General features: G+C 42.4%; 2 protein-coding genes across 5 annotated transcripts in view; both read right to left on the reverse strand.

Moving 5' to 3' along the window:
* The window catches only part of LOC117936046 (fibroblast growth factor receptor-like 1), a 28,803-nt gene extending 18,783 nt beyond the window's left edge, over positions 1-10,020 (reverse strand). Inside the window, exons 1-2 of the mRNA XM_034858819.1 lie at positions 9,687-10,020; positions 8,842-8,945 (exon numbers count right to left, since the gene is read on the reverse strand). Coding sequence (XP_034714710.1) covers positions 8,842-8,926 — 85 coding nt within the window. The 5' untranslated portion in view covers positions 8,927-8,945; positions 9,687-10,020. The remainder of the gene's footprint in view (positions 1-8,841; positions 8,946-9,686) is intronic.
* Positions 10,021-11,236: 1,216 nt separating this feature from the next.
* zfyve28 (zinc finger, FYVE domain containing 28) overlaps positions 11,237-27,226 on the reverse strand; it is a 23,827-nt gene continuing 7,837 nt past the window's right edge. The window contains exons 2-15 of one of the 4 annotated variants that reach the window (XM_034858758.1): positions 22,096-22,236; positions 18,249-18,328; positions 17,730-17,867; positions 17,324-17,526; positions 17,080-17,169; positions 16,843-16,932; positions 16,655-16,756; positions 15,026-16,549; positions 14,708-14,803; positions 14,101-14,264; positions 13,893-14,009; positions 13,465-13,569; positions 13,236-13,339; positions 11,237-13,129 (exon numbers count right to left, since the gene is read on the reverse strand). In XM_034858758.1, the coding sequence (XP_034714649.1) occupies positions 12,998-13,129; positions 13,236-13,339; positions 13,465-13,569; positions 13,893-14,009; positions 14,101-14,264; positions 14,708-14,803; positions 15,026-16,549; positions 16,655-16,756; positions 16,843-16,932; positions 17,080-17,169; positions 17,324-17,526; positions 17,730-17,867; positions 18,249-18,328; positions 22,096-22,132 (2,982 nt within the window). In that variant the 5' untranslated portion in view covers positions 22,133-22,236 and the 3' untranslated portion in view covers positions 11,237-12,997. The remainder of the gene's footprint in view (positions 13,130-13,235; positions 13,340-13,464; positions 13,570-13,892; positions 14,010-14,100; positions 14,265-14,707; positions 14,804-15,025; positions 16,550-16,654; positions 16,757-16,842; positions 16,933-17,079; positions 17,170-17,323; positions 17,527-17,729; positions 17,868-18,248; positions 18,329-22,095; positions 22,237-27,226) is intronic. The other 3 variants (XM_034858757.1, XM_034858756.1, XM_034858759.1) reach the window with 3 other exon arrangements.

Raw genomic sequence — 27,226 nt, forward strand, 5'->3', positions numbered from 1 at the left:
ATATCAATACAAGACTACAAAAGAAAACCATACAACATTCAATCAATTGGTTTCTGAGGGAATGGTACATACAAATAAAAATAATATATTTAATAAATACACTAATTCAGTAACATAAGTTTTTATGCAAATGTGAATCAGTAATTTGCTGGTCTTGCCTTGTCATAAAAAGCGCACAATGAGTGGTACTCTAGTCGCTTTATCTCACTCCATTAGGCTAAGGCCTGGTGCACACACGGGCTGAGTGTGTCCTTAGGGCCACTTATCAGAGAAGAGGCAACATGAGGGAGACTGGGAAGGCAGAGAAAGGCCAGATAGAGTAACAAACAGAGAAAGAGGGGTCAGAGAGACCAAACAAAATCATTCCAAGGAAAAGTAGAGTGAAGTTAAAATGAGGATGGTTGATTTAGAGAGTGGCAAGGAGCAGAGGCTAAGATGGCAGAGAGGCCTCCTTTAACACACAGCTCATAAGGAGAGGAGAGCTGCATGGGGGAGTGAAGGGGGATTAGGTGGGTCCAGGCGGCAGTATCCAGGAATGTCAGCAATCTCACACCCCACTCCCTGGCCCGGGCTCAGCCTCAGCCACATGACACACTCAAACAGACCTCTCTCTCTCCAGTACAGAGCAGGGGACCAACGAGCACCTGTTTATTACTGTCTGTCTCACTTTTGGAGATGAACCAACCACTTGGCATTGAAAGGGACATTGTGTAATCGCTCAAACGTGTTTGGTTGCCTTGGACCACCTGTGTATTGTCTCTTATTCTATCTCGAAAACACGTTTTGTTTTAAAGAAAGTCCATACTTTCGTCCTCATGCCACAAAAACACTACTATGCAACTATGCAACTCAATATTCTATTGTTTTCCCAAGATGTTCCTCTAATCCAGTGGTTTCTAACTCGGAACTGTTGGACCCTCAAATGGATCCTACAATAAATCTAAGAGGGCCCAAGTGGTTAATGATTAAATTAATATAAGAAAGATGAAAATCTTACTTTTAAACAAAATTATGATGTTTGTCAAATCTGTTGCTTTTTCTTGTGAAATACTGAACATGTATGATAACAGAGTAAGACAGTGCTGATACAATACCAAAGTTTCAGTGCCAATACTTAATACTTTCTTTGAGTAATAATTCTCTACAAAACACTTTTTCATCTGAAAAACTTTGAGTGAGACAAGCAGCCATACAAAGAGTTTACCTAAATCAGAAGGTTGAACGTGTTCTACAGACACTTGTAGTTGGTACCACAAAAGTATTGGCACTCTATCCTATATACTATACATATGCAACAGATGGTGATGGGACAAGTAGACATTGCTTCATCACAAATGTTGGGAACCACTGCTCCAGAGCATGTTTAATGGGCAATAAACCCTGACAACAAGCCACAGCATCTTCTCATAACAAGAACTCTGTTTAGGTTGTTTCATGGGCTCCATCAGACAACAGCGAGTTGCATCCTGCCACCTCCTTATTCAAACTTGCTGCATTCTAAAGTGGGAAAAAACTGCCCAACCTGCGTTTGGCTCATTGTGTAGATTTGACACAGTTGGTGTCCAGTCTGGAGGTGTTGAATGAGATACAGATGTCTTATTAAGTCGAGCCACCGTCGCTCTGTGTTGGTCTGGGGTTCTAGTAACTGGCAGAGACGCACAGAGGCTGTAAACAAGATCGTTTTGAGCCAGACATGCTGTCACCGGAGGACCAATGTGTGTCTATGTGTGTGTGGTGTGGTCACATCTGTGTGACGATGACAATGATGATGGCCAAGTCTTACATTGAGTGCCCCTCATTTTTTCTGTGTCCACGAACCCTACACCAGCCTACAGTCAGAGGATCAGCCAATCTCCATGACACTGGGAAGCGCTTTACACCAGCGCCTTTGTCAACAAGGTCTTTTCAGAGGGCCATTGACAGACTGCGATGTAGCAGGAGTGTTTGGGCAGAATGGAGCGATTCAGAACGGAGCAGGAGGGAGGGAGAGGCTAGGAGAGGAGCGGGTGAGGGAAAGAGAAAGGCGGGTGAGACAGAGACGAGACAGAGTGGGGAGAAGGGGGGAGAGACGAGCCGAGTCATACGGACGGGGTGGAGGAATTGCCAAAGCTCTCACTGACAGCAATTGGGCCTCATGACAATCCAGGAATATTGTCTGAAATCAATCTGTCACCGTGGAGCTGTTGAGCCTGTCATTACGATGTGGTACTCGCCCTTTCACAGTGACAATTTGTTCAGTGCTTTGCCAGTTCACCTTACTACTCAGCTGTACAAAGGTCACTGCCCTCTATCCGTCTCTGTCTGCCAGTCTGGCTGTCTCTCTCTGTTAATCAACTGTCTACACTGAGCTGTACAGTAGTCCTTTTATCAAAGTGCCCTGCACAGGCACAGGTGGCGGATGACCAGAAAAAATGTTCAATTGCAAGGACTTCTGTTACATCATTTAATCCCCTAGATGTTGAGATATTTTACTGAAGAATATTTGACCAGCTGGTTGCGCTAGAAGAAAAGTTAGACGATCTTTAAAGCCATTTGAATTCAACCTCTCTGGACTGAATATCTGCAACACATTTCATAGCAATTGATCCCAAAGTCCAAAAGATATTTAACTCTAAAACACAAATGTCAACATCATTGTTGCGCTACAGGAAAGGTCAGGCCACATTTCATTAAAATCCTTGAAATAGTTGAGATAACAAAGTGAAACTGAATTACAAACCCACAGACAAGCCAACATTGCCATCTCCAGTGCCGCAGCTAGTGTGGGTAAAAAAAAAAGAATAGAATATTCTTTATAGACATAGAGTAACTGTATAAATGGAGCAGTGCCCCCATCTGCCAAGCCTCCAACTCCATGTACATCCAGGCTGGATGCTGATCCAAAGCCCAAACTCACATCCCTGTGCATGAGGAAATCAAATCAGTTCCACTGCATGGTGCATGGTCTGGGATAGCAGTAGCCCTGCTATAAAATATGACATATTATACTCTTAGCTCCTGAAATGATTTTTCCTCCCTTGTCCCATTCCACTCTTTAAGTCAAAGCGGGGACACGTTTTTCCAGTGCCCTGAATTAAAAAAAATCTGAGCCTCTGTGCCTCCTCACCTCCAGTGTTGAGAGAGACTGCTGCTGCTGAAAATTGGCGCAAACAAATTCCATCATGACAGCCTACCCGCTCGCGATGAAAACTCCTATTTTGATGTTGGTGACAAGAAATCGCCCAGAAAAGACTCTTTATAACATGAATCAATGGGGACAATGCAGACAGAATTTCCGAGGTCACTCAAAAGAATTGCTAATGAACAACAAAGTGGAAGTGAAAAAGCCACCAAGCCATGTGGGGTCTCATTGACGCTCATCAGAGGTGAACTGAAAGAGGGGGATTGAGGAGGGGAGGATGGAAGAAACTGGAAGGAGGGTCCAGGGTTGTGAGGACAAGGCAGTGGAGGCCTCATTCAGAGCTCGCTATTCCAGCTGTCCCCTGGCTCGGCTTTCTTCAGGCTCAGCCAGCCATCGCTATTGCCCCTACCACAACTTTCAATCAACCTTTTAACTGCAGAATGGCAGGGTTGGTGTGTGTGTGTGTGTGTGTGTGTGTGTGTGTGTGTGTGTGTGTGTGTGTGTGTGTGTGTGTGTGTGTGTGTTTGTGTTAGTAAAGGGTTTGTCAGAAAAACAAGTGATTTCTGCACCCCCAGTGACAGGAGAAGACAGCAGATAAACAAAGACAGGGAAAACTTTCAAAATCCTTTAAACGTATCAAAGATGTCTGATGTTAGATTATAAATGACTTATAAATAAGAATAAATAATGACCTACACACAACTCCTTCCCAAAATCATGAACAGAAGGAAAACAATGAAAGACGTAGCACAGAGAAGTAAAAAAAGAAATAAGAGAGGAAGCTCATCACCAAATTCTATGAAATAGGTACCTCCTGGCTGCCTGATTTGGTATTCTGATAAGTCAGCACTGACTCAAGCAGGCTGTGGCAAGTACTGCAAACAACCACAAACAGTGAGATGGGCAGATAATACTTGTGCAGTAAAACAAATCAGCCTGTTATTCACTAACATCACAATGACAACTGTTGAACTTGTCCAAGCCTGCTCAGTCCAAGCAACCTCCTCAAGGCCACTATCTCATAAATAGAATATAGATATGTTTTCCTGATATAACAAAGAGTTGTCTTGGTACATGTTTTGTAGTTTTATTTTTCAGAGGGTTGCTCAACACCAAGGAGAGGGCAAAATAACAAGGAGCCAATGCTAGAGAAAAGACTTGAGAAGCAGGCAAAAGTAAGAAAAGTGGAAGAAAAGTTTCAATGTCTGCACCACCTGCTTACAGCTGTATGTAGACTCATGGTCTGAAGTTCAAATCAACAGGAAAACAAAACCAGCGTCTCCTGTTCAGGGGTGAAAGAGGAGAGCAATTGGAATCTCATCCTTTCACAGAAGTGGCTAAGTGAACAGCTGTGGAGCACAAAACAGTGAGGAGGTGGGAGATAGAGGAGGAGGAGGGGGCTACTCTCTCCACAACTTGGCTACTCAAAAGAAAAAGAGAAAACAGAGCAGTACGGGAGAAATGAAGGAGGCTTTAAAAGAGGGGTTGCGCAAGATAAACACTTCCCACTGTGGAGCTGAAATGTTATTGTAAGGTCACTTGTAAGGTTCCAGTGGGGCGGACCCTCACCCCCAACCTACAGGCTCGCTTCCAGACGCTCAGTCCACACGCTCTCTGGCCAGGGATGTAACACAGCAGCCTGAACTGTGGAGTCTAACAGTGTCCAGCATCAGATGATTATTTAACACCAAAAATCTGTTATTCATGCATCTGGTAAATCCTGCAAGTCAAACCATGGAAGTGCATAAAGTTGATTATCATCTGAATTGTATCAGCCTGGCACCTGAGTGTTCACTTTGTAAGCAGCTCCATGGGTTTTGCGAAGGTTAATGATAACAAAAGGTATTCTATTTAACTAAACCCAAATCCATTCAGCCAGCAGAAAGAGTGTGTGGTCTAAAAACACTCCCTGAGCTAACTGCCCAAACAAATTTATGAACATTTTACACATAAAAACCTCTGTATGACTCAATAGGATTTTCTTAAAATTAAAAAAAATTAAATAAAATTCTCTCCATGTGCATTGAAGCATTGGCATAGAGCTGAAATTGGCACTTAAAGTGGACAATGCCTTTTTGAAATTCCACATGAATGCTAATTGAAGTGGCCATTAAAGTCAGTCAATGAGGGGAGTGTTGCTCTCAGGGATTATTTGACCCTGTTAAAGTAAACACCAACTGACCTCCATTATGACTACTTATCACAGCTACAGCCCTTTCCTTTCTTTCCCCTTGGAGGGGTGAAGTCTGACACATTCCTTTTAACGAATGTTTCCTCCTGAACTGACAGGGTCAGCATTGTGTGTGCTGATAGATTGGGAACATGGATTGCTGGAATGGTGGTAACATTATTTCCGTGACAGAAACAGAGGCATCCTAGCAGGAGGAATATTATTTCCATCCTGTTTAGAGGAGAAAGAGGTTGAGGGGGAACAGTTGTTGGTATACCTCTGAAGTTTTCTAAATTGCCCTGTGCCTCGGATGTGTCATTATCATGACTTTCTCAGGGTAATTTCAGCCTGCTTAATAAAACACATGCATTTATTCAAACGCACAAAAGCAGCACTCATTCACTCTCGTAACTTCTTCTCACGCACCTCTAAATGGCAGCGCCGTGGTAGCGAGAGTCCCCCATCTACTGTGAGTTCTAATAGATGGCAAATAAGTCTAGTCTACAGGGATGAGGAGTGTTTAAAATAAATTACTGCTGCTCTGTCCAACCTGGGGGACCACCGCACATAGTAATCCATCCATTGTTCTCCAGAAATTGACCCAGACTCAGCAAATAGGGGGTACGAAGAGCCAAGAGGTCAGATCATGCCTTGTTTTAACGACAGCACATTAACTTAACTTACTTCCTTTGACTTTACACTGGTAATAAATGGGAGGAAATGCAGAGAGAAGCAGGGAAAAAGAAAGGGGACGTGTGTAGGAAGGCTGGCAGGCTGTGTCTGGTTTGGAAAACAGAAAATTGGAGGTGATGTGTTGAACAGTTGGACAGATTAGAGTTGAAGTACAAGACCAGAGATGTTTGACTTTGGGCTGAAAAACAAAATGTAACACGAAACTGAATTAATACCTAAACGGAGCATTAAAGTGGGAGTTTAACAAGGACTGAAAAAAAAAAAAGAACATGCTACACAGCAACACAGCCAAGCTCAATTCTTCCCTTCCCCAGCTTGGCCCACAAGCCAGCACATCACTGGTACACCTTCTTATTATTCAGGAGCTATTTAAAAAAAATTAAAAGGACTTTGGGGCATTTGGTTACTGAGAAACTAGCCTCATTACCCCTAAAGGAAACGGAAAACTCTCTGGGAGCCAAACAGCCTTGTGATTTTAAAAGCCCTTGGCATACAATTTATCTCATAGTACCTTCTTGTTATGAAACCATGATGTAACCCTGCTATAAAATGTATATTTTCCAACGGGGTTGCAGAACAGTTTGCATGCTCTAAAATTCACAAGGCTGCTTCAGAGTTAAAGCAAACATGTGTGTGGTGTTGAAAAACAGGATAAAAAGCAGTGTCAAATACATGCACACATAAGCACAACCGTATTTGATGCCTGTTTCTCATTAAAATGCAACAAAACAGTACCATTCTTTGTGTGTGTGTGTGTGTGGGTGTGTGTGTGTGTGTGTGTGTGTGTGTGTGTGTGTGTGTGTGTGTGTGTGTGTGTGTGTGTGTGTGTGTGTGTGTGTGTGTGTGTGTGTGTGTGTGTGTGTTTGTGTGTTCATTCATTGTTAGCTGATCCTGGTGCAAAAGAGAGACACCTGGTGCCTCTCTCTTTCTCCCAGGGTGCATTTCTGCAGATCCATATGTCCAGGCTGCTGCATTCCTCAGTAGTGAAGCCCAGTGGTCCCCTGGCCTGTCACCACATTAGAGGCTCTACTGGGACACATCACTGAGGACCTCCTCCGGCTGCTGGGGGTGGACGAGCACCAGAGGGGGAGGAAAGAAGGCGCTGGGACGGAGGAAGTGAGGGGGTTCTGAGGGGGGTCTTAAGAAATAATTCTTGCTTGGCCAGTCACAAAGTGTAGCAGTGGAGAGAGGGAGGGTCCATGTCTGTGTGTGTGTGTGTGTGTGTGTGTGTGTGTGTGTGTGTGTGTGTGTGTGTGTGTGCGTGTGTGTGGGCACGGGGTCCAGGGTCAGATGTCGCCCGATGACTGACAGCAACAGGCTTAAAATCGTTCACCCAAACTTACTGTCTTCTGGCAGGTTGCTTTAAATGTTTCAATAACAGCACAGCAGTAAAGTAACACTTCCAATGTGTTTTTACTGTTTTACACAAAAGTCAACTGGGGCCTGTTCTTTAAGATTTAATTTACATTTGTCAAAGATTTCATCATACATTGTAACATTTTACAGGAAGAGTTTTACAGTTTTTCTGGTCTTGGCTGCACAGTAACAGCGCAAGTTTTGAGTCAAAACCCCCCAACTGTATTTCACAGGTTGTCAGAGTCAAGCTGTTCTATTTGGACAGAACTCACTGCATCACCGCTGCTGAGAGAACTGTGGCATATTTACTCTTTACAGATTGTCAAGCATCCTTCAAAACCATCTTACTGCCACCTCCTTATCTGTTGTATGTGCATCTGCAAGAACTTTCAGAAAAAATAGGAAAAACCTGACTGTTAATCCTTCCTTTTGTCTACCATTAAATCCATTGGACCTTCACTCTTTACCATCACATCGGATTGTCCATCACTGACATCTGTTAATCTGTAAACATGCAAAATTGCCTGTCTAATCTTATTTAGCGTTCACGTCTTGTTTACTTTAGTCGTGCCGTGAAGTCACGGCTGCCATGCTGTGAATAAGGCATTGTCTGCAGACCCACAGATCTAATCTCCCCTGTAAACTGCCGCCAACCCCCTCTTGCCCCCTCTACCTTGAGCACTGATAGCCACATGCAGGTATTGTACCTATCAGACGCCTCTTGAATTTACTTCCATGCTGAACTGGAGCAGAAACAGAGCGCTATAGGACCTCTCTGCTTAGCCAGTGCATGGTCTTCCAGGGAAATGTGTCTGGCTTTCAGATTTCTCTCATTAAAGTGTACTTTCAGGTTTTACCTCAGTCTTTGACTCATGCCGCTGGATTGCATTGGACATGGTTCAGTAGTCAGTGATGGAGGACAAAATCATAGATATTGCCTTGACTGTGAGTTGTCTTTAGAAAAAAAATAATCAATACTACTGGCAAAATGAAGAGTGCAGTGAAATGTGGTTGGACTGAGGTCTCCCACTCGCCACTCAGTGTTTTGGTCAGGAATACACACATGCATGTTTGCACGCTTAATAATACATGTACACAGGCTGATGGGAGACTGTCCCTTAGCCAGCAGGAGAGCTGGACTCTTACGCTGACCTGTGTACTTTCACCCTGGGAAGCTGATGGATGAGGTTTGTTTGGTTTAGCTGTAGTGAATGTGACACACACACACACACACACACACACACACACACACACACACACACACACACACACACACACACACACACACACACACACACAAACACTAGAGGTAGGGGTTGGCTTGCCCTCACTCATTCCCCTGCCCTGTGTTGATTTTGGGCCCTGATTTTTTTAGTTCTTAGTTTTCCGTCTCCTACTTCGCAGCGTGAAAACATTAAGAGCCAACTGAGACTTTCTTCATGCACAAGAAACCAGCCAGTCAACTTGAGATATAATGAGCTATGAATGGAGCAGATCTTACCTCTTGCACAGTCGGTCAGTAAAACTGCCTCAAAGATGAACAGCACAAACTTCAGACCACCCATACTGTCTAAAGACAACTTCATGTCCCCTCAACCCCTCAATCTGAAAGACAAATGGTCACAGTGACATAGGGGGTATGCATATTATTCTCAATGTGGTTATACGAGGATTTAGAAAAGAATCTTTGTTGTTTAAGCCAATTTCACAACCAATAATTTTAAAAAAACAATGTTAAATAACATTATGACATCCACACGAACTACTACTACTATTTTCATAGAAGCTCAATAACTGAAACTAAAATACTATTTCTAGCTGGACAAAGTTGTTTGTGAAGTTAACCTCAGTGGTTCCCAAACTAGACTCCTGGGACACTGTGGGGTCTAAACTGGACCCCAAGAAGCAAGTTTAATGTCACTAATAAGAAACAAACTCAATATAAATTCCACGAGAATACATAATACGTTAGTATTATCACATAATGTGTGAGAGTGATTATTCAGTGGCTACAGTCAGACACTCAGGTTGGGGGTCTGTCTGGGCCTTTACATTAGGGTTCACATACTTAGGGTCCTTGTAAAGTTTCAGAAGTTCTGTTAAATGTAATATCACAGTTATGTATCTGTCGGCTATGTCTTCCAATAGCTAACCGAGGTCTTGAATAGCAAACTGGTCATAGAAAACGTCTGTTTTAGCGAGTTTATCTTTGCTTACAGTAAAATATTTCTGATGCTTCTTACTTGTTGTAGCCCTGGTAACGTTAGCTAAGACTGCAAATAAAAATCAGCAAACATTTTAAAACAAAAAAGAGGAAATGCAAGTATAAATATGTCGATAACATACCTGGATAGTCAATGAATGAAGTCAATGTTGTATCAGCCTGTTGACATAAGTGCTTTTAGGTAAAGTTCGTGTTGAGTCCATGAATCAAAAGTGACAGTGTCGACTTCTCACCGACCTCTAACAGACCAGAACGCGCTTGTCTCGAAGATAAAATAACGGATTCAAAGGCGAAATAAAACCGGATACTGCCAAATATCACAATAAAAGTTTCATATGCTAAATTGAAGAACTTTGTCCTGTGTGTAGTCCGCTTCGTCCATCAAGTGACTTTTCCACAATGCGCATAGAGCCGAGACTTGTTGCCCGTCCCAGCGCTGCAGCTGCGGGCCAATCACAGCCTGCAGAGGCCCGACACGTTTAACTCTTTATCTCTTACCCACACAAACCTCTTCATCACAAAGCCCTTCACCGCTGTCGACCTGATTTACCAGAGAAGAGAAAAAAGAGCTGTAGCGATAATAGAAGCATAGTCCACAGAGATCACTGCACAAGTAAATCCTGTTGCTATGTCAGGGAGGTTATTAGATGCTACTCTCGTATTTGAGATTAAAAGAACTTTAAATCAGTAATCTATTGCGGGCCATCCCAGACTCACATCTCCACCTTACTATTAAAGTATTTTCCTCAGACGTTGTAAATTAAGACTGAAACCAAGTCTGGAATACAACATTTTCAATACTGAAGGAAAAATAAATTAAGATGTATGGCTCTGACTGTAGCCTATATGACTGACAAATGCAATTTTAATACAACGCTATGAACAAGTGCTGCCACCTAGTGGCCGCAGTGTTTAACAGCTCGGTTCCTACAATCAATCAGAGATTCGCCAGCACAAGAAATAGCTATTTGACTAAGTTAGCAGCATATGTGTCAGACTGCTGTTTGGCCTCTAATTCAGGACTGAATTTTGGGGTCTCTGACAAGAAAGGTTTCATGTGATGATCCAGTATGATGTACTGTAACTGTTGTATTTATAGTTACTATAGCATTTTTCCAAGCTATGGATAACATCAACATTCAATATTAAAGCAGCAGAAGCTGAGACATCCTGACTTTTATTCTCTAGATTTTTTTTTCTCAAGCATAAAAAAGATGGATCCAACACTACTCATAACACCACCAATAACATAGTTTTCATTGACTGTCCATGTTTGGTTAAGACACACTACCTTACCAAGATAAGACAAGGTCACTTTGGAAAGCTCCCTCTAAAGCCACAGTGGGCATTTAACAACGGTTTCCCTTATGAATGTGGAAAACTCCAGAGCTCTAATAATGTGTCTCTCTAACTCCCCAAAAAACTCAGAATTTCAGTTAAGCAGGATAAGCTACTTATCAAAGGAGCAACTCCTTTGATAAGTAGGCACACATTGCATACTCAAGTGACAGGAAAAACTGACAAATACCAATTAAAACAGCTTTAGGTTGTAAATGAGAATCTTGGAGAGTATTCAGTCAGTCAATATTCAATATATATACTGACACACTTCAAGGCAGAAATTAAATGAAGCTTTGCTGTAAAAGTAAAGAGTAGATGTTATCAGTCCGCATTTTTAAACAGGAAAAAGTAATTTATTTCAATATACATCGCATTTAAAACTATATAACATTGTTTGTTTGTTGAATATTTTACACAGCTCTTATCATGGAAATTTTACAAAATAAGACCAAGCTCTGAAACAATAATAGAATATCCCGCCCTTTAATTACTGCATGATTCCTTGTACTGTATTTTACATAAAAGTAATTATAGCGTCATACATTATTCTTGTTATTTATAAAAGCAAAAAAACATACCTTTTTAAAGTGAGTTTATATGTTCTTTGATGGTTATAAGATCCAAGATTAGTATGGGATTTTGATTATGTAATGCCTGAGAAACTGCTTTAGGTCAGAGCAGAATGGATGTGATGTAATATTTCATCAATATTGTCCAAAGGTCCAAATTTGTCGACTGGCCACTTCAGACAATTCAGATGTACAAAGTACAAACTGTGATATATTATGAGTATGGAAGACACTTTGTATGCGGTCATTGCAATGGAAGAAGATTCAAGAGCAGAAAGGAAGTCAGGTGCAAACAATGTCAGTCCAGGAACAAAATATCTGTTCCTATCCGACAGTACCACCGGAGCCAAAGCTAAAAATAATTTAGTTTAAACCCAAATCAGGACAACTTATCTCCTCAGAAATGGCCAGTGACTACAATTTAAATAACCAAGTGTTGTCTCTAAAATGCGCAGGACCATTGCAGTTAGTAGTCACAATTTTGCACTATAGCAAGTGTGAGGAAGAGAAATCAATAGACAATAATTGGCCTGTAGTCTGTAGGCCAGCACCTGAGAAGGCCTCTGATTCAGAACAAATTGTACACAACATGGTGATGAGAACACTAAGGAAGAGAGGTCAACTCTCCACTAGGGGGCCTTCAAGACCTGACAGTGATGACTAAGGAATCCCTTTTTATCTCAGTGTCCAGCGGAGTCCCCAGAGAAAACTAAACATGCCATGGTGCAACTTATAGGCATTGGGCACAGCCCATTGCCATCGAGAAAAACGTCTTGGAACCTAGACACCATTTTACAAAGTGACACAGAGTTACACATTCATTGCCATTAAAACATTAAAGAATCTCAAAATAAATTCATTTTTGCTTTACTGGGACTGGTAGCGTGGTGAAGATTGCTTTCCAGTTTCCATATAAATAACAACTGTTTACTGAAGACATTGTAGTGTAGCTATTATCAGGATCATCCTTATTTACATGGTTATCATGACTTACATTCGTTTAAGTAAAACGAGTCCCATGGGAGCCCTGGCACAAATGTAGAAAGCTTGCTAAAGCAGGAAAATATGTCACAAGTCCTTTCATTTACACCTAAAGCCAACTAAACAAACAAGGTGGCCTGTTGTGATTTTTTGCTGCATACTGCTACAGAGAACTGTTGCACAATGCCAGTTCCAAATCTGTTATTGCCTGTTTATCCTCTGTCTCTTTTGAAACTCTATAGTCAGACAGGCATTTGTGAATCATTTTTGTGTGTTGGCTGGGCACTAAAATCAAACCCTTTGGTTGCCAGTCTCCTTCAAAGCAACAGAAACAGATCAAGTTATCACTTGTGGCTGTGTGTGTCTCCTCTCCCTGCTTGTTCATCTGTAATGGCCTCACTCTTAAAGCCTCGCTTAGCAGGTGCGATGATGACCATTAAATTTACCAGAGCAGTGTGGTATTTGCTTTGTACACAGCCCTGGATCTCTCCGTTGCATATGCTTGTCATGGCAGACTGTGTGGTTTCGGTGAAAATCTTGGGTTAGATGCCAGCCTTGTCGCTGTAGAAAGGCGTGACATGAAACATGTAGCAGTGTGTGCAAACCCTGACGGGCTTCACCTGGCCATACCGGGGCAAAGGAGCAGAATGGGAAGAGCAGCGAGAGCAGAAGATCTGAAATGACAAAGTATGTAATGTTATCAGTTAATATCCACATGATGTATGAATCATCAGTTTGATAACATACACAATAAACTGACAACGCTGAGACTGATTGTACCTTCCCACAGCTTCTACAGTGATGCTTCCTGCGGATGACAGTGAAGGGAGCCTTGCAGGCAATGCAGGAGTTACAGGCTTCATCGGGGACCCAGTCTGGTGGGTCTACAGAGACAGAAACCGTTAACACAAAGTAGGCCTGTCACCATCAGTACACCTGCTGCAGAGAAAAGGAACAAACTAACATTACAACTAAACTCTGAGTGGATCCGTTTTGGGGATTTTCTGACCTTCAAATTGGCCGTCCCGGGCTTTGGCCGCCAATTCCGATGAAGATATGGTCTCCTGACAGAGAGCACAGTCTTCCAGCACGGCACTACGCAGAATAGGACCTGCTGGACACCAGAAGGAGAAACTAAAACTGCCGTGTGACTGATTATCGTTTGTGTTGGCCCTGCTGCAGGGTTATGGACCAGTTAGACAATATAGTGTAGACATAGTTTACAGGCAAATATTAAATGTTTACAAGCAGATATATTCTAAGCATCAGGGGCTAATGAAGTTTGACTACAGTATCTGGGCCAATAAAAACGCTCTGCTTTCTCATAGTTCGGTCGAAGACATTTTTTTATTTTTCATTTCTATTTTTTAGAAGTCTGTTATATTAATAAGGGACAATGTACTGTAATATACTGTATATCAAAGACATGTTCCTCACCTTTCTTCTGGTTATCGTTGTCTCCCTCCTCACACTTGGTTGCCATGACTTCGAACAGAGTCTTGAGGATGCTGCGAAGGTCACTAGCATAGTTGGTCTGCAGCTGATCAGCAACCCCTGAATCACAGCAGAATACATAATGGATGTCAGGACGAGAGATAAAAAAAAGAGGTGCAGGGAGAGCGACTGACAATGCGAGAGTTTTTACCTGATATACAAACAAAGAGACGGTGGATGAGGTCGCTACTGCTGTGGAAACGTGAACGGATCTTGTTCCTGGCAGCCGACTTGGCATTCTGCAGGGCCAGCTGGATCTCCTGATGGTCCAGGTCTTCTGACATGCCTGAGCTGGGGGTCAGACTGCTGACAGGGCTGGAGGGAGTGGTAATAGATGGGGCAAGATTGTTAAAGTCTTAAAATACAAATTACATATTCAATTCATATTTCATTCATTGTAGATTTTAATCTTTAAGTTAAAATGTATGAATCATGCATATAAAATAAAAGAAAACAAATCCATTCCCTACATAATTCACAAATTGCCAGGAATATGCTGTTATCATTAAATATACTGTACAGAATGTCAATAAAAAAGCAATACTACAACATATATTAAATCTACAGTCTAAGCCAGGAGACAAATTAATGCTGTCACCTGTAGCTCATATGAGAAAGCGTGACTGACACTTCAATCAATTGCTGAATGTGAACAAAGGACTACATAAAGACTGAAAATTAAACAAAGCTACCTTTTTATCTATCATGCAAGGACTCAGTTTTTATAGTGACAAACACTTTCATGAGTGATGAGTTACCTGGGAGTGTATGCACTGCTTGACAGACTACATGTGGTGACTGACACACTCTCACAGTCACTACCTGACACAGAGCTGAGGGGAGAGCTCTGAAAACTAACAAAACAACAAATAAATAAATAGGGAAAAAAGAAACAGGTAAAATAAAGAAGTACAGAAGGCATAATGTACAAAATGAGAGACAATGGATGAAAGCAACAAAATAATTCAAAGTAAATGATGAAATATGAATAACTTAAAACAGATATTTTTGTTGATGGATTGTGTCGAGCTCATACATCCCCCAAATAAATGAAGGATTTAGAAAAAATGACACACCTGGAGCTCCTCCTGCTGTCCTCTTTGGTGTCCCTCATCAAGTCTTTAGTTCCTGGCTTGTCCTTATCTGTCTCCTTGTCTCTCTGTCGACTTCCACTGGCCTGCTGTCTCTTTTCATTCCTCAGCTGGTGGTTGCATGGGGAGGGTCCATCCCCGCCACTGGAGCCACAGTCCTGAGCCTGGTGCCCTGGAGCCACAACGAGGCACTTGTCACAGAGCTGGGAGTTTGAATCATCTTCAACGGTCTCTGCTGAGCAGCGGGGAGACGGGGGAGTCAACTGGGTGAGCCCCCCCTTACTGTGAGGCTCATGACCTCGTAGGGGCAGCCGGCAAGCAGCAGACTGAATGACAGTGCTGGGGGCTGCGGTCTTACAGTGTTTGTCCAATCCCAGGGCGAGGCCTAACCCAAGTCCAGTGGTCTCTGTGGCGATGGCATCCTCGTGGCCATCCTCACAGCTCCCACAACAGACACAAGAGTTGAGAAGGCAGTGAGTGGCCACCAGAGGGCCACAGGTCTCAATCTCAGAGGGAGCGGGCCGCGGCAGCAGTAGCTTGTCCACTGCAAGCTCCGTCAAGCTGGGGGAGCGAGGGTTGAAGATGACCGTGGCAGACAACTTCATCCCACCCATACGGTGTGCAATGACCTCAGCCGTTTCAGACGCTGCCCCTTCCGAACCCATCTCCCACCCGTTGGTGTAAGGCAGAGATTCAGAGCCAGGAGCGGAAGTGCAAGGAGGGCACTTTGCATTAGGACAGTGTGTGTTCTGGCTGCGTGGCTGTGGGCATGGCTGCTCTGACTGGGCTTCAGAGTACCAACTGGTCCTAGTGGGGTCTGGCTGTGGTCCCGGTTTGTGCTGCACGAGACAAGCAGACTCTGGTGCTTTGGAAGGAGAGGCAATACAATGACAGGCCTCTCTTGAAATGCTGGTGATGCCGTCTCCTGCTGCGTCCAGGTCGTCCATGAAGAAGACCTTGTCCTCCTCCTCTACATAGATGCCTGTCCTTCCCCGGCTCACCAGGAGCCTGCGGGGAGAGGCCTCGGTGCTGGAAGACCCACTGGAGCCTCGTGCGTCTCCTCTGTGGGGATGGTGTGCTGGAGACTGACCCTGGCTGGGAGGCGACAGAAGGGTGGACATCTCGTCCCCCACGCGATACACCATCATGTTGAGCTGCTCAAGTTCCTCCTCATCGTACTGCATGGAGCAGGCCAACTCAGCCTCCTCTGCCTCCTCACACAAAAGGCCCTGCTCCTGCTCCTCCTTCGCCTTCTCGTTTTCCACCTCCTCCCAGCCTTTTTCTACTTCTGCCAGCTCCTCCTCCTGGCTGGGACACACAAACGGAGCCAGAAGCTCCTGCTCCCCCTCACTCTCCTCATTCGAGGTGTCATTTGTGGGGTCGCAAAGTAAGTGATTCTCTTGAACTGGGGTTGGTGAGCTGTCTGTGGACAATTCCCCATCCTGAGAGATACACAGATTCCTTTCCAGTGTCATCAACTCCTCCCCAGTCAGTGTCTGCAGCAGGTCTCTGCAAAAGCATCGTAAGATTATTTTAACATTGTGATGGAGGAAAAAAGATCTTAAAAAAGATTTGTGATTGTGTTGTTTAATATTTAATATTTATGGACTGTACCTGATTTTCTTCAATAAAGTGCGAAAAGGCCAGAAAAGCTCGGACATGTCCTCTGATTTTCGGTCTAGATCGAGGGGTCCCTCTGAATACACAACCAGCCCACTAAAAATGTGTTTAAAATTAGATAAGAAAGCAGGAGAGAGTAAAGAACAAGGAAGTGGGTGGAAGAATGGAAAGGCAACGCTTACCACACAATGGCCAGTCTGGGAATTGTAAACATCAGCGCGGGTTCGTAGTCATCGATCATGTCTTGTGTTAGATAGCCCAGCTTTAGGGCCCTGGGACGACAGAACAGGGAAAAACACACAATAAAAGACGTGACCACATTTTCTCCAGATATTTTTGTTAGATTCTAGTAAATTCCAGATAAAGTCAGCAGTGCTCAATAGGCTGCAATTGCATAAAATGTTTCTCAGTAAACTCACCTCTCTACAGTCTCACAGAAGAGCACAATCACCTCCTGCTGTACATAGTATTCTTTGGGAGACTTCACAGGCACCATGGCTGACACATAACTGGCAATTGAAGAAAAAGAAAGTGGAAAGTAATGACATTCACAGCTTTGTTAAATGATTTTGGCAAACTTGCATCCAAGAATCCTTGAGACAATGATGGATGCCGATTAATCTCATTGCTACAATTGCCAATAACTTCTGGCCTTTCATTTACCTGAGCTCAAACTCAGCAAAAAGACTGTCGAAATGTCGCAATGCGTCCTTCATGCGGTCCGTGTACATGTTGAGGTCTCTCAGGGCCTGGTCTCTGGTGACGTTGCGTACCTCCTCCAGGCTGTGTGTAAGGTCCTTAGCCAGGGGCCTCATTGCTATACTCTCTATCTCCCTGTTCATGATGATGGAGCCGGCGGCCAAACACTGCACAGGAACACGTGGATCATAAATAATTTTGCCTTGTACAGAAATAAAACAGAAAAAATAACGTTTACAAAAAAAACTGTTTGTAAAAAAAAAAAAAAAAAAAAAAAAAAAAAAAAAAAAGTTTCAATATTTGTAAGCACTTGTGTAGGAAATGTGCATGGTTGTTTTCTTCTGGACTGATGCTGGAGGGAATACACTACCTCAGCCCCAAACCACAGCTGCCCTGCCAAGTTGTCATGGCGAATCTCCTCAGGGAACTTGACACAGAAGTCTCTGTTGGCCCGGTCGTTGGGAATACATTCATCCATTATCTGATTGACAATGTTCAACACGTTGTCCTGCAAATGAGCACAAGAGTGACAGAAAACAAAATTTAACAAACTACTTGGAGGGATAAACATGAGTGAGTGAAAATCTGTTCCTGTAAAAACGATATTCTCTGTGTTTACTTTGAGTAGCTAATGTTGGTTAATAATCCAGACCTCTCTTTCAAGAAGGCCATTGTATTGCAGCGTTTAAAGACCATTGATTAGGAAGTGAATAAGAGACAATTTGAGTGCATGAGACCATTATGGCCCTTGCAGTTACATTCGCCTTCAATAAAAACACAAAACTGAAGCCCATAATTCCAGCAGTGAAAATGCAGTGTCACACACAGCAAGAGCTAATCAAGAGCTTATGTGCCGCTGGCATGTACAACAGCCATAACAATGACTTACAATGAGCCTTTCACTCAACCGCAGCTGCACTGTGCACTGTAATCTTGTCAGGCACAGCACTGCGTCTTTCTCTGCTGGCCCTGAGGAGAAAGATTAAAAAGCTTTGAGAAGGAGAGCTTAACCACTGATTCCTTTATGGCCATGTGCTGTGTGTGTGTGTGTGTGTGTGTGTGTGTGTGTGTGTGTGTGTGTGTGTGTTTGTCTTGGTGTGTCTGAGTACCACCCCACTGTCTGTGATCGTCTCCCAGCAGGGAACACCACTGATAACCTTCACTGCTGTTGGTTTTAAATCTTCCAGAGGAAGTGACTCTGGTGTAATACCTGTGTCTGAAAAAAGACTGGCCTCTATCCCTTTTTACAGCCTACCCCTCACTCCTTTAACAATCTCTGACCTATTCTCTTCCTCTGTCTCTTGTGTACGCCATCTAAGTCAATTTCTGTCCATCTCAAACACACACACAGTCGCTCGCCTGTTCCAGCAGGCCGCACTGTAAGAACAGCCATGCCAACATTATATGAGCAGCATGCCAGCAACCCCCACAGAGGCCCATGAATAAGAGCTGATAGCAGCAGTGGCAGGTTCAAGCGCAAATTTGGCTTGAGTGCACTTGCCTTCTATTCTTGGGGCCTCAGGGCTGTGGGGTATCATGCTGCTTAATTTATTCTTCAAAACCCTTGAGGAGGCACGCCACTGAAAAGACTCCTCTCTGAACATAGAGCTGAGAGTTTGCCGTTAAACATTCACCGCAACTTGAAGAGAAATAGACAAAACGTGAGACTAATTTGAGGTACCGACCCCTTCCTATCAAGAGCTAATTATTCAACTCCTTCTGATGAAAAGCCTTAGCTTGATCAATTTGGGGTGACAACAAAAACTAAGAAGGTAAGAAAAAGGACAAAGAGCAACACAACAATAAAAAGAGAAATTGCACAGAAATACCAAAGAAAAAACAAGTTGACAGATTGACAGAGGGAAGGATGGAGGGGAAAGAGGCAGAACCGTCAGGAATCAAGCGATGACCTTATTAAGTGGTTCTTCCCTGTGTGCTGTGGCGGTAGGGGGAGGCTAAGCCACAACGGGCCAGATGACGACCTCCCTCCACCACCTCCAGCTCTCTCAGCATGATGCAGCATGGCAGCCATCACTCTTGCACAGCACAACTTACCATACATTTATATACAGTGTTTCATTCAGCAGTATTTGTATAATTAAAAAGAAAAAGAGAGAGAAAAATACATTTCCGGCCTATTCTTAAGATTATTTTTTGCGGGCATTTTTGGCCTTTTTATTTTGATAGGACAGCTGAAGACATGACAGGCAAGAGAGAGGGGGACTGACATGCAGCAAAGGGCCGCAGGTCTGAGACAAACCTGGGCCCGCTGCCTTGAGGAGTAAAACTCTATATACAGTGAGGAAAATAAGTATTTGAACACCCTGCTATTTTGCAAGTTTTCCCACTTAGAAATCATGGAGGGGTCTGAAATTGTCATTGTAGGTGCATGTCCACTGTGAGAGACACAATCAAAAAAAAAAAAAAAAGAAATCACAATGTATGATTTTTTAATTATTTATTTGTATAATACAGCTGCAAATAAGTATTTGAACACCTGAGAAAATCAATGTTAATATTTGGTAGAGTAACCTTTGTTTGCAATTACAGAGGTCAAACGTTTCCTGTAGTTTTTCAACAGGTTTGCACGCACTGCAGAAGGGATTTTGGACCACTCCTCCACACAGATCTTCTCTAGATCAGTCCGGTTTCTAGGCTGTCGCTGAGAAACACGGAGTTTGAGCTCCCTCAAAAGATTCTCGTGCTTTGGGTCATTGTCATGTTGAAAGACCCAGCCTCGACCCATCTTCAATGCTCTAACTGAGGGAAGGAGGTTGTTCCCCAAAATCTCGCAACACATGGCCCCGGTCATCCTCTCCTTAATACAGTGCAGTCGCCCTGTCCCATGTGCAGAAAAACACCCCAAAGCATGATGCTACCACCCTTATGCTTCACAGTAGGGATGGCGTTCTTGGGATGGTACTCATCATTCTTCTTCCTCCAAACACAGTTGGTGGAATTATGACCAAAAAGTTATATTTTGGTCTCATCTGACCACATGACTTTCTCCGATGACTCCTCTGGATCATCCAAATGGTCATTGCCAAACTTAAGACGGGCCTTGACATGTGCTGGTTTAAGCAGGGGAACCTTCCGTGCCATGCATGATTTCAAACCATCACGTCTTAGTGTATTACCAACAGTAACCTTGGAAACGGAGGTCCCAGCTCTTTTCAGGTCATTGACCAGCTCCTCCGGCTGATTTCTCACTTTTCTTAGGATCATTGAGACCCCACAAGGCAAGATCTCGCATGGAGCCCCAGTCCGAGGGAGATTGACAGTCATGTTTAGCTTCTTCCATTTTCTAATGATTGCTCCAACAGTGGAACTTATTTTCACCGAGCTGGTTTGCAATTGTCCCGTAGCCCTTTCCTGCCTTGTGGCGTTGTGCAATTTTGTCTCTGCAAAGCTCTTTGGTCTTGGCCATGGTAGTAGTTGGATTCTTGCTGATTGTATGGGGTGGACAGGTGTCTTTATGCAGCTAACGACCTTAAACAGTTGCATCTAATTTAGGATAATAAATGGAGTGGAGGTGGACGTTTTCAAGGCAGACCAACAAGTCTTTGAGGGTCAGAATTGTAGCTGATAGACATGTGTTCAAATAGTTATTTGCAGCTGTATCATACAAATAGATAATTAAAAAATCATACATTGTGATTTCTGGAATGTTTTACTTAGATTATGTCTCTCACAGTGGACATGCACCTATGATGACAATTTTGGATCCCTCCATGATTTCTAAGTGGGGGAACTTGCAAAATAGCAGGGTGTTCAAATACTTATTTTCCTCACTGTATATGGGCACCTGAGCCATCTGGGCACCCATTTCTGGCCTTATTGTTGTTCTAAACACAATTTGAACTCAATTAAAGCTACAGTTTTAAAATGCTGCTCTTGTAACAATTTACCAATAACCCACATGAGACATGTTCACTCCAAACAAAGTCTATCTTGTCAGCAGAACTGCCTTGTCTAAGAACCACGGCCAAGCAATGTTTATTAAATCAACAGTCAGTCTTGTATCCTGAAAGTGGTGATAAGGGTGGATGTCTATTTTTACCTTCCAGGAAAAACCCAAAGGTCGTGTTAGGTGATTATGTGTACAAAAATAATTTAAAATAAACACAAGAATTCATGGCTCAGAGTTGGTGGTCATATAAACATTAAACCAGGTTTTGCTTGCTGTAATCATCCCTCCTGTTCATATTGGCTATTACAAAATCCCTTCTTAATCTTGCTTCTCCCAAGTGATGTGGGACAAAATCCACAGTAAAAAAATTTATTTTAAGGTTTAAGTATCTAAAACGTGAGGCTATCCTAGTTTGACAAATCAAGCTAATATCTTCTTTAAGTTGTCTTTAGTCCAAAGTTCCTATTTTCGTTACAATTCTTCCACTGCTGCTAAACAGGAGAAAACTGGGGGACATACTGTACAAAGGATCTTTGATACTAAAAAGACAGCGGATTTCGTCCCCATGACTTTCATATAAAGAGCATTGCGGAGGGATATTTAAGTGGCCAGTATGAAAAGACAGAATGATTGCAGAAAACAAAACTTGTCTCAATGTTGATATGAGCACCTGACTTGAAACATTATGAACCTATCCTCTAACTATATTCCAACTCTAGAGCTGTACTAATGATAAATTAATGAAATAACACTAATTCACAGGCTGCTTTGCTTCGTGATAGTGAAAGACACAGAAAGAAGAAAAATGATCATTTCATCTGCTGACCTGACAAGACCGGAACTGGTTGACCAACAGGGTACATCTCTGAGGGTCCTTCCTGCCATCAAGGCCGTCCAGTTCAGTGGCCACCTGATTCAGCTCTTCATCAGCGTAGTAGAACTGGGCCAGGAGCTGAGGGTCCGTCCTCTGCACAGAAACACAAAGAGACATAAGGAAGTTATTTTCAATACCGGTATAGCTGTTTATAAGAAACAATGTGGCGATGGGAGATGTCTTTGGTTGACATTGTTTTTTTTGTCCCTAGATAACTGAGTATCCAGTATTCTGGTGATTACTGTTTGAGCAACTCATCATTTTAACAAAGCAAAATTATTATTTTTTATGTAACATATCCAGTAGGTCTCAGTCCCAGACACACTGTCAAGGCTTCATGAGAGCTGTAGTTGCTGTACTGATAACCAAACATCATAGGCAAGCCATCAAATTCAATAATTTTATCTCTAAATGTTTGATTTTCACTCATCACAGCAAAGTGCCCTGGTTCACAAATACAGTATCCGAGCTTCAAACCGTTAAATCCTCTGAGCCAACCGTACATCTCAAAACAGCAGAGGAAATTGCTAAATATCAAAGCAAATAAGATTTCTATTTAACACCAAACAGAGTACGGGCCAGGCCAAGCCTTGGAAGTCTCAAGATAACATGCTTTATTTTACATAATAAGAGGGATAACGCAAACACGATCTTACTATACTGTGACAAATATAAATAAACTTCCCATTGTCCAAAACATGCTAGTTGATCTCATAAAGTGGGTGAATTTATAATTTCTGCTGCAAAATTTAGTTACTGATGTCATGCATTGAGGAAATCCGGCAACAATACAGAGCAAGGAATATAACTTTTAATCTGCTGTATTTTAACTAAAAGGTCTACTAGTTGATCAGGGGAAGGATTTGTGTTAATCCATTACACTAGTTTCCCTGTGTAGTACTTAGGAATTAACTATTAACTATTAACACAATCCCCTGGTTATAACACTATGTTGTCACAGCAGTTTGGTTTTAATAGGTGGAGTGTTTAAGTCAGCCTAGTTTTACCCACTCTGTATATAACCAACAGTGAATTTATCTCTTTTAGCCAACTTCTGCTTTAGGTATATAAACCGTAAACATACGGTTTATACGTATGCAAATAAGCCACAAAACTGAGAAAGGGTGACGTAGAAGGAGCAGTCATATCAGGGCAATACAGCTTGATACAACAACATACTTCCAACCTGTAGGGACAAAAATAAAATCAGGCAAGTAGGGCATTGTATACGCCAGCAACAACACAATTGTTCTCACATTTTTTGAATGTATTCTGTTGATTTATGAGCAAACACAAGGCAAGGGTTATACAAATTCATATTTATACATAAACACACTTTCAATAAGTATGCAAAGGTAAATGATAAAAAAAAAGGCATTAATCCTGACTAGAAGAGCCAACAAAGGCTAGTATAGTGTGAAAGCTCCCCAGAAGAGCTGGTGTAATTAGAGAAGCTGGCACTGGTAGAGAACCTATGTCAGTATCTCACACTCTGCACCCCTCAATGTGTGTGTGTGTGTGTGTGTGTGTGTGTGTGTGTGTGTGTGTGTGTGTGTATCACCAGTGGGACTGTTCATCCCACTGGTCCCTGAAGGCATAGGGCATTTGTCTGCAGCCATAAACAGGCGCGCACACGCGCACACACACACACACACAACAATTGATCATTTGTGTTGCTTAGACCTACACAAATAATGAAATCATAATTGCAATAAAAACTAACATGCCAATTTTTGAATCACAACACTACACTATAATACACAGCGCACACACGCAGACACACACACACACACACACACACACACACGATAATCAAAAGGTTAATGGTTTTGAAAATGGCGACCACATGCGGCGGTGCATCATAACAAACCACAAGGACCCAATGAAGGCACAGGAGTTTAAAAAGGACAGCATGACAGTGCAGATTGGAAGAAGGGGAGCACTACGCCAGCAAACAGGCAGGTTTTGCCTGAAACGCGTCATCTGTCTGGAAATGTTTTTTATGAAGTCAAACTGAATACTGGTATTTACCAAAACCTCTCGCAGGACCTTCTCCCTTAAGTTTGCAGTGCTTCATGTTGCGTGGTGCGCTCCCCGTGGGCCCTCACTTTCCTCTCTGAATATGATACATGGTGCTGTTCCCTCACTCTCTCTCATTAATAATGAAACAAACAGCAAGGAGAAAACACAGAGATATAACCTACAGCTGAGGTACTTCTCTCATTATAACTGGGAGTAGGAGGAAAATACTTTATATTTTAAAGGTTATTTGAAGGACTGAGATATGTCACTGTATTAAAATTAAATGGTGAGAGCTATATTGTAACAATAAGTAACCTTTATTTTTGTCAATGTCATGGATTTGTTGGATGGTAACGCAGGTGCAACTAGTATGGTCCTTTACTATGTAATAATTGAGTTTTCACTTGTCCACAGGTAAAACAGAAGCACTAGGTTGAGTTACAGAACAGCAGTGCTGGATTAGAGCTGATTGCCACTTCTTTTTTTTGCTTAAGGAAACCTCAGCAGGGCAAATACTTGTTATTTAATCCAAAATAAAACAAACAACTGCAAATTCAGCAGGCAAATATAGGGTTGCACACTCTCCTTAAGTGTTCTTTCTTAACAAGGTCACATACATGCTCTATATATTTACATAATCTGTGATGAATGGGAATAGACAGTTTTTTAGCAAAATAATGGAAGGTAATCAGTAGACTATGAATAGCAATATTCATCATTGCATTGCCATTACTACGAAATGAGCACAGGGGAAATCTTAATTAAACAAGGAAGACAAACAAACAAACACACTGTAAAAGAGGTATTTATCTTTACATCCAAATTGAACCTCTGAACAGAGATAAAGGCACCAGTCAGGAGTTAGATAAGACTGGACTTTACACAACGGTACAACAATGAGTGAGTCTATGATACAGATGTCATGATGACAAAACAGGAAACAAGAGGGAGACAGAGCAAGACCTTTTTCTAGCACAGGCACAACACGACCCACAGATTGGTGGCATTCATTTTGAGATTTCTGAAGCATATAGGCCAACTCTGATGGAGGAAGAAAAGAAGTATTTGAGACAGACGCCATCCTAAAGCCTCCTCCTGCTGCATTCCTCACACAAGAGGGAACATTCCTGCAGCGTTGCATCATGGGGGAAACGTCAAAGGCAGGCAATGTTCAAGACATGCTGATTTACTTTCGGATAGAAAGCGGTGTTCGAGCCGCTTGGTCTACCAGTTTTGTGTACCATGAAATAATCATTTATCAAATATTTTTAAAAAGGGTTTGAAAAGATGAAGTATCTTACTTCACCCCCATTTCTGACACCAGTGTGAGAACCAGAAGACAGTTGCACAAGCAAGTTCAACCAAAGCCTGGTTATAACATTGGGAATAAATGAAGATTTAAAACACTACATTAAAAGAAGTTGAACCACACAAAGATTTTACAAAGGGGTTAGTTGTTACTAAATGTATACAGATTTAAATTAAAATAAAGTCATACCGACATTTACAAAGAATTTGCAGTAAAGATTAAAATATTGTTTGACCACCTAGTTGATTGCACTACAGATGTTTCTTGGCCATTAATTCATAAATTACAAAAGTCTTTACAAGCTAAACTAGCTTTCAAAAAGTTAGTTCAACCAAATCCTCTCTCATGGCAAAAGTCATAGTAACATCTCATTTAAAACAGCAACTACCATAAGTGTCTGCTTACATAACATAGGTTGTACAACATAAACAGTATATACAAGTATAGAGTAAGTGGTAAAAAAGATGTGGTCTTACAGTAACCTGCAACTATTAAAAAGCCAAAGAAATTTTATAAACCTCCAGACTGAAAAAAATGAAGATATGGTGACAAAAAATAGAAAAAAATCTGACAAGTAGGCCTAGCGATTAAATGAAGAAGCTGGTAAATACCTTCCTATTAAGGGTATAAACATTGTTGTACAATAGTGTGAGAACATCTGTAGATCTGACTCCTGAACTTGCCAGTTGTGTCATCCTCCCAATGATGGCCCTCCCTTGCGTATGTGAGGAAATGATTCAGCAGATTTGGCTCCTGGCCCCTGTGGTGTGCCACTGTCTTGTTATACTCCTGCTGTCAGTTGTCCTAGGTGCCCTCCCCTTGCGATGACTCAAAGACTCTATCCACAAACCCATTATTTCTGACAATTAGGTTTTCAGAGTGACAATTACTGTTAAGCCCCCTAAATCACATCTTTTTACAATGACTCAGTGAAATTTCTGCCCCTTCAGTTTATCATTAAATCAGTAACAGGAGATGACAGTGTTACTCTTATTGAAGCAGGTTAAAGAGAGCTGCCTGATGCTCCAAGATCAACATTTTCATCATCTCAACCGGCTTTCTTCTTGCGCAGCTGATTCTGGGCTTGATTTCTACTTGGACATTGCGGACAATGGAGGCCGTCAGGGTAATGCTTCATGAACCTCCATAGCATCAGTGCATGCACATTGAGCCCACTTAAGGGACTTATGAGAAACCTTGCCTCTGCCCTCCATTCTCTATTCCAGGTTCAATTTCTTGCCTTCTGGCTGCCTTCCAAGGATAAGAGGCAAATATTGTAGGAGGGGGAAACCAGTTCACTCTGCTTCATGCAGACAGTTGGCAGACTGGCTAAAAAGTAGCCGGATACAGTTCATCACCTTATTTATTATTCAGGACTCAGCATTAAAGCCCTGGCAAGAGAGACAATCGTTTTGGTAACAAACAAGGAAACTTCCTCGACCATTATTTATATGACATTTGGCAGAATAAAAGTATAATCAGTCACAATGCAGTCTGCATGGAGTGCTGCTAGGGTGTGTAGAAAGTTTGTCCTTCTGGTGCTCTTTAGCTTAAGAACACTGAGACAATTGGAAGGCAAAAGTTTTTAAAAGTCTTTATCATATTTCTGGGCTAAATCTTTAAAACAAGGCAACAAATTTTAGCCGTTGTGGCCTTCATCGAGGGTAGTAGTACCAAACTAATGGCGTTTTTCCACTGCTGGTAACAGCTTGCCTCGGCTCGCCTCGGCCCGCCTCGGCTCGCCTCGGCCCA

The sequence above is a fragment of the Etheostoma cragini genome, chromosome 20, assembly GCF_013103735.1.
Source record: "Etheostoma cragini isolate CJK2018 chromosome 20, CSU_Ecrag_1.0, whole genome shotgun sequence".
Classification (NCBI taxonomy): Eukaryota; Metazoa; Chordata; class Actinopteri; order Perciformes; family Percidae; genus Etheostoma; species Etheostoma cragini.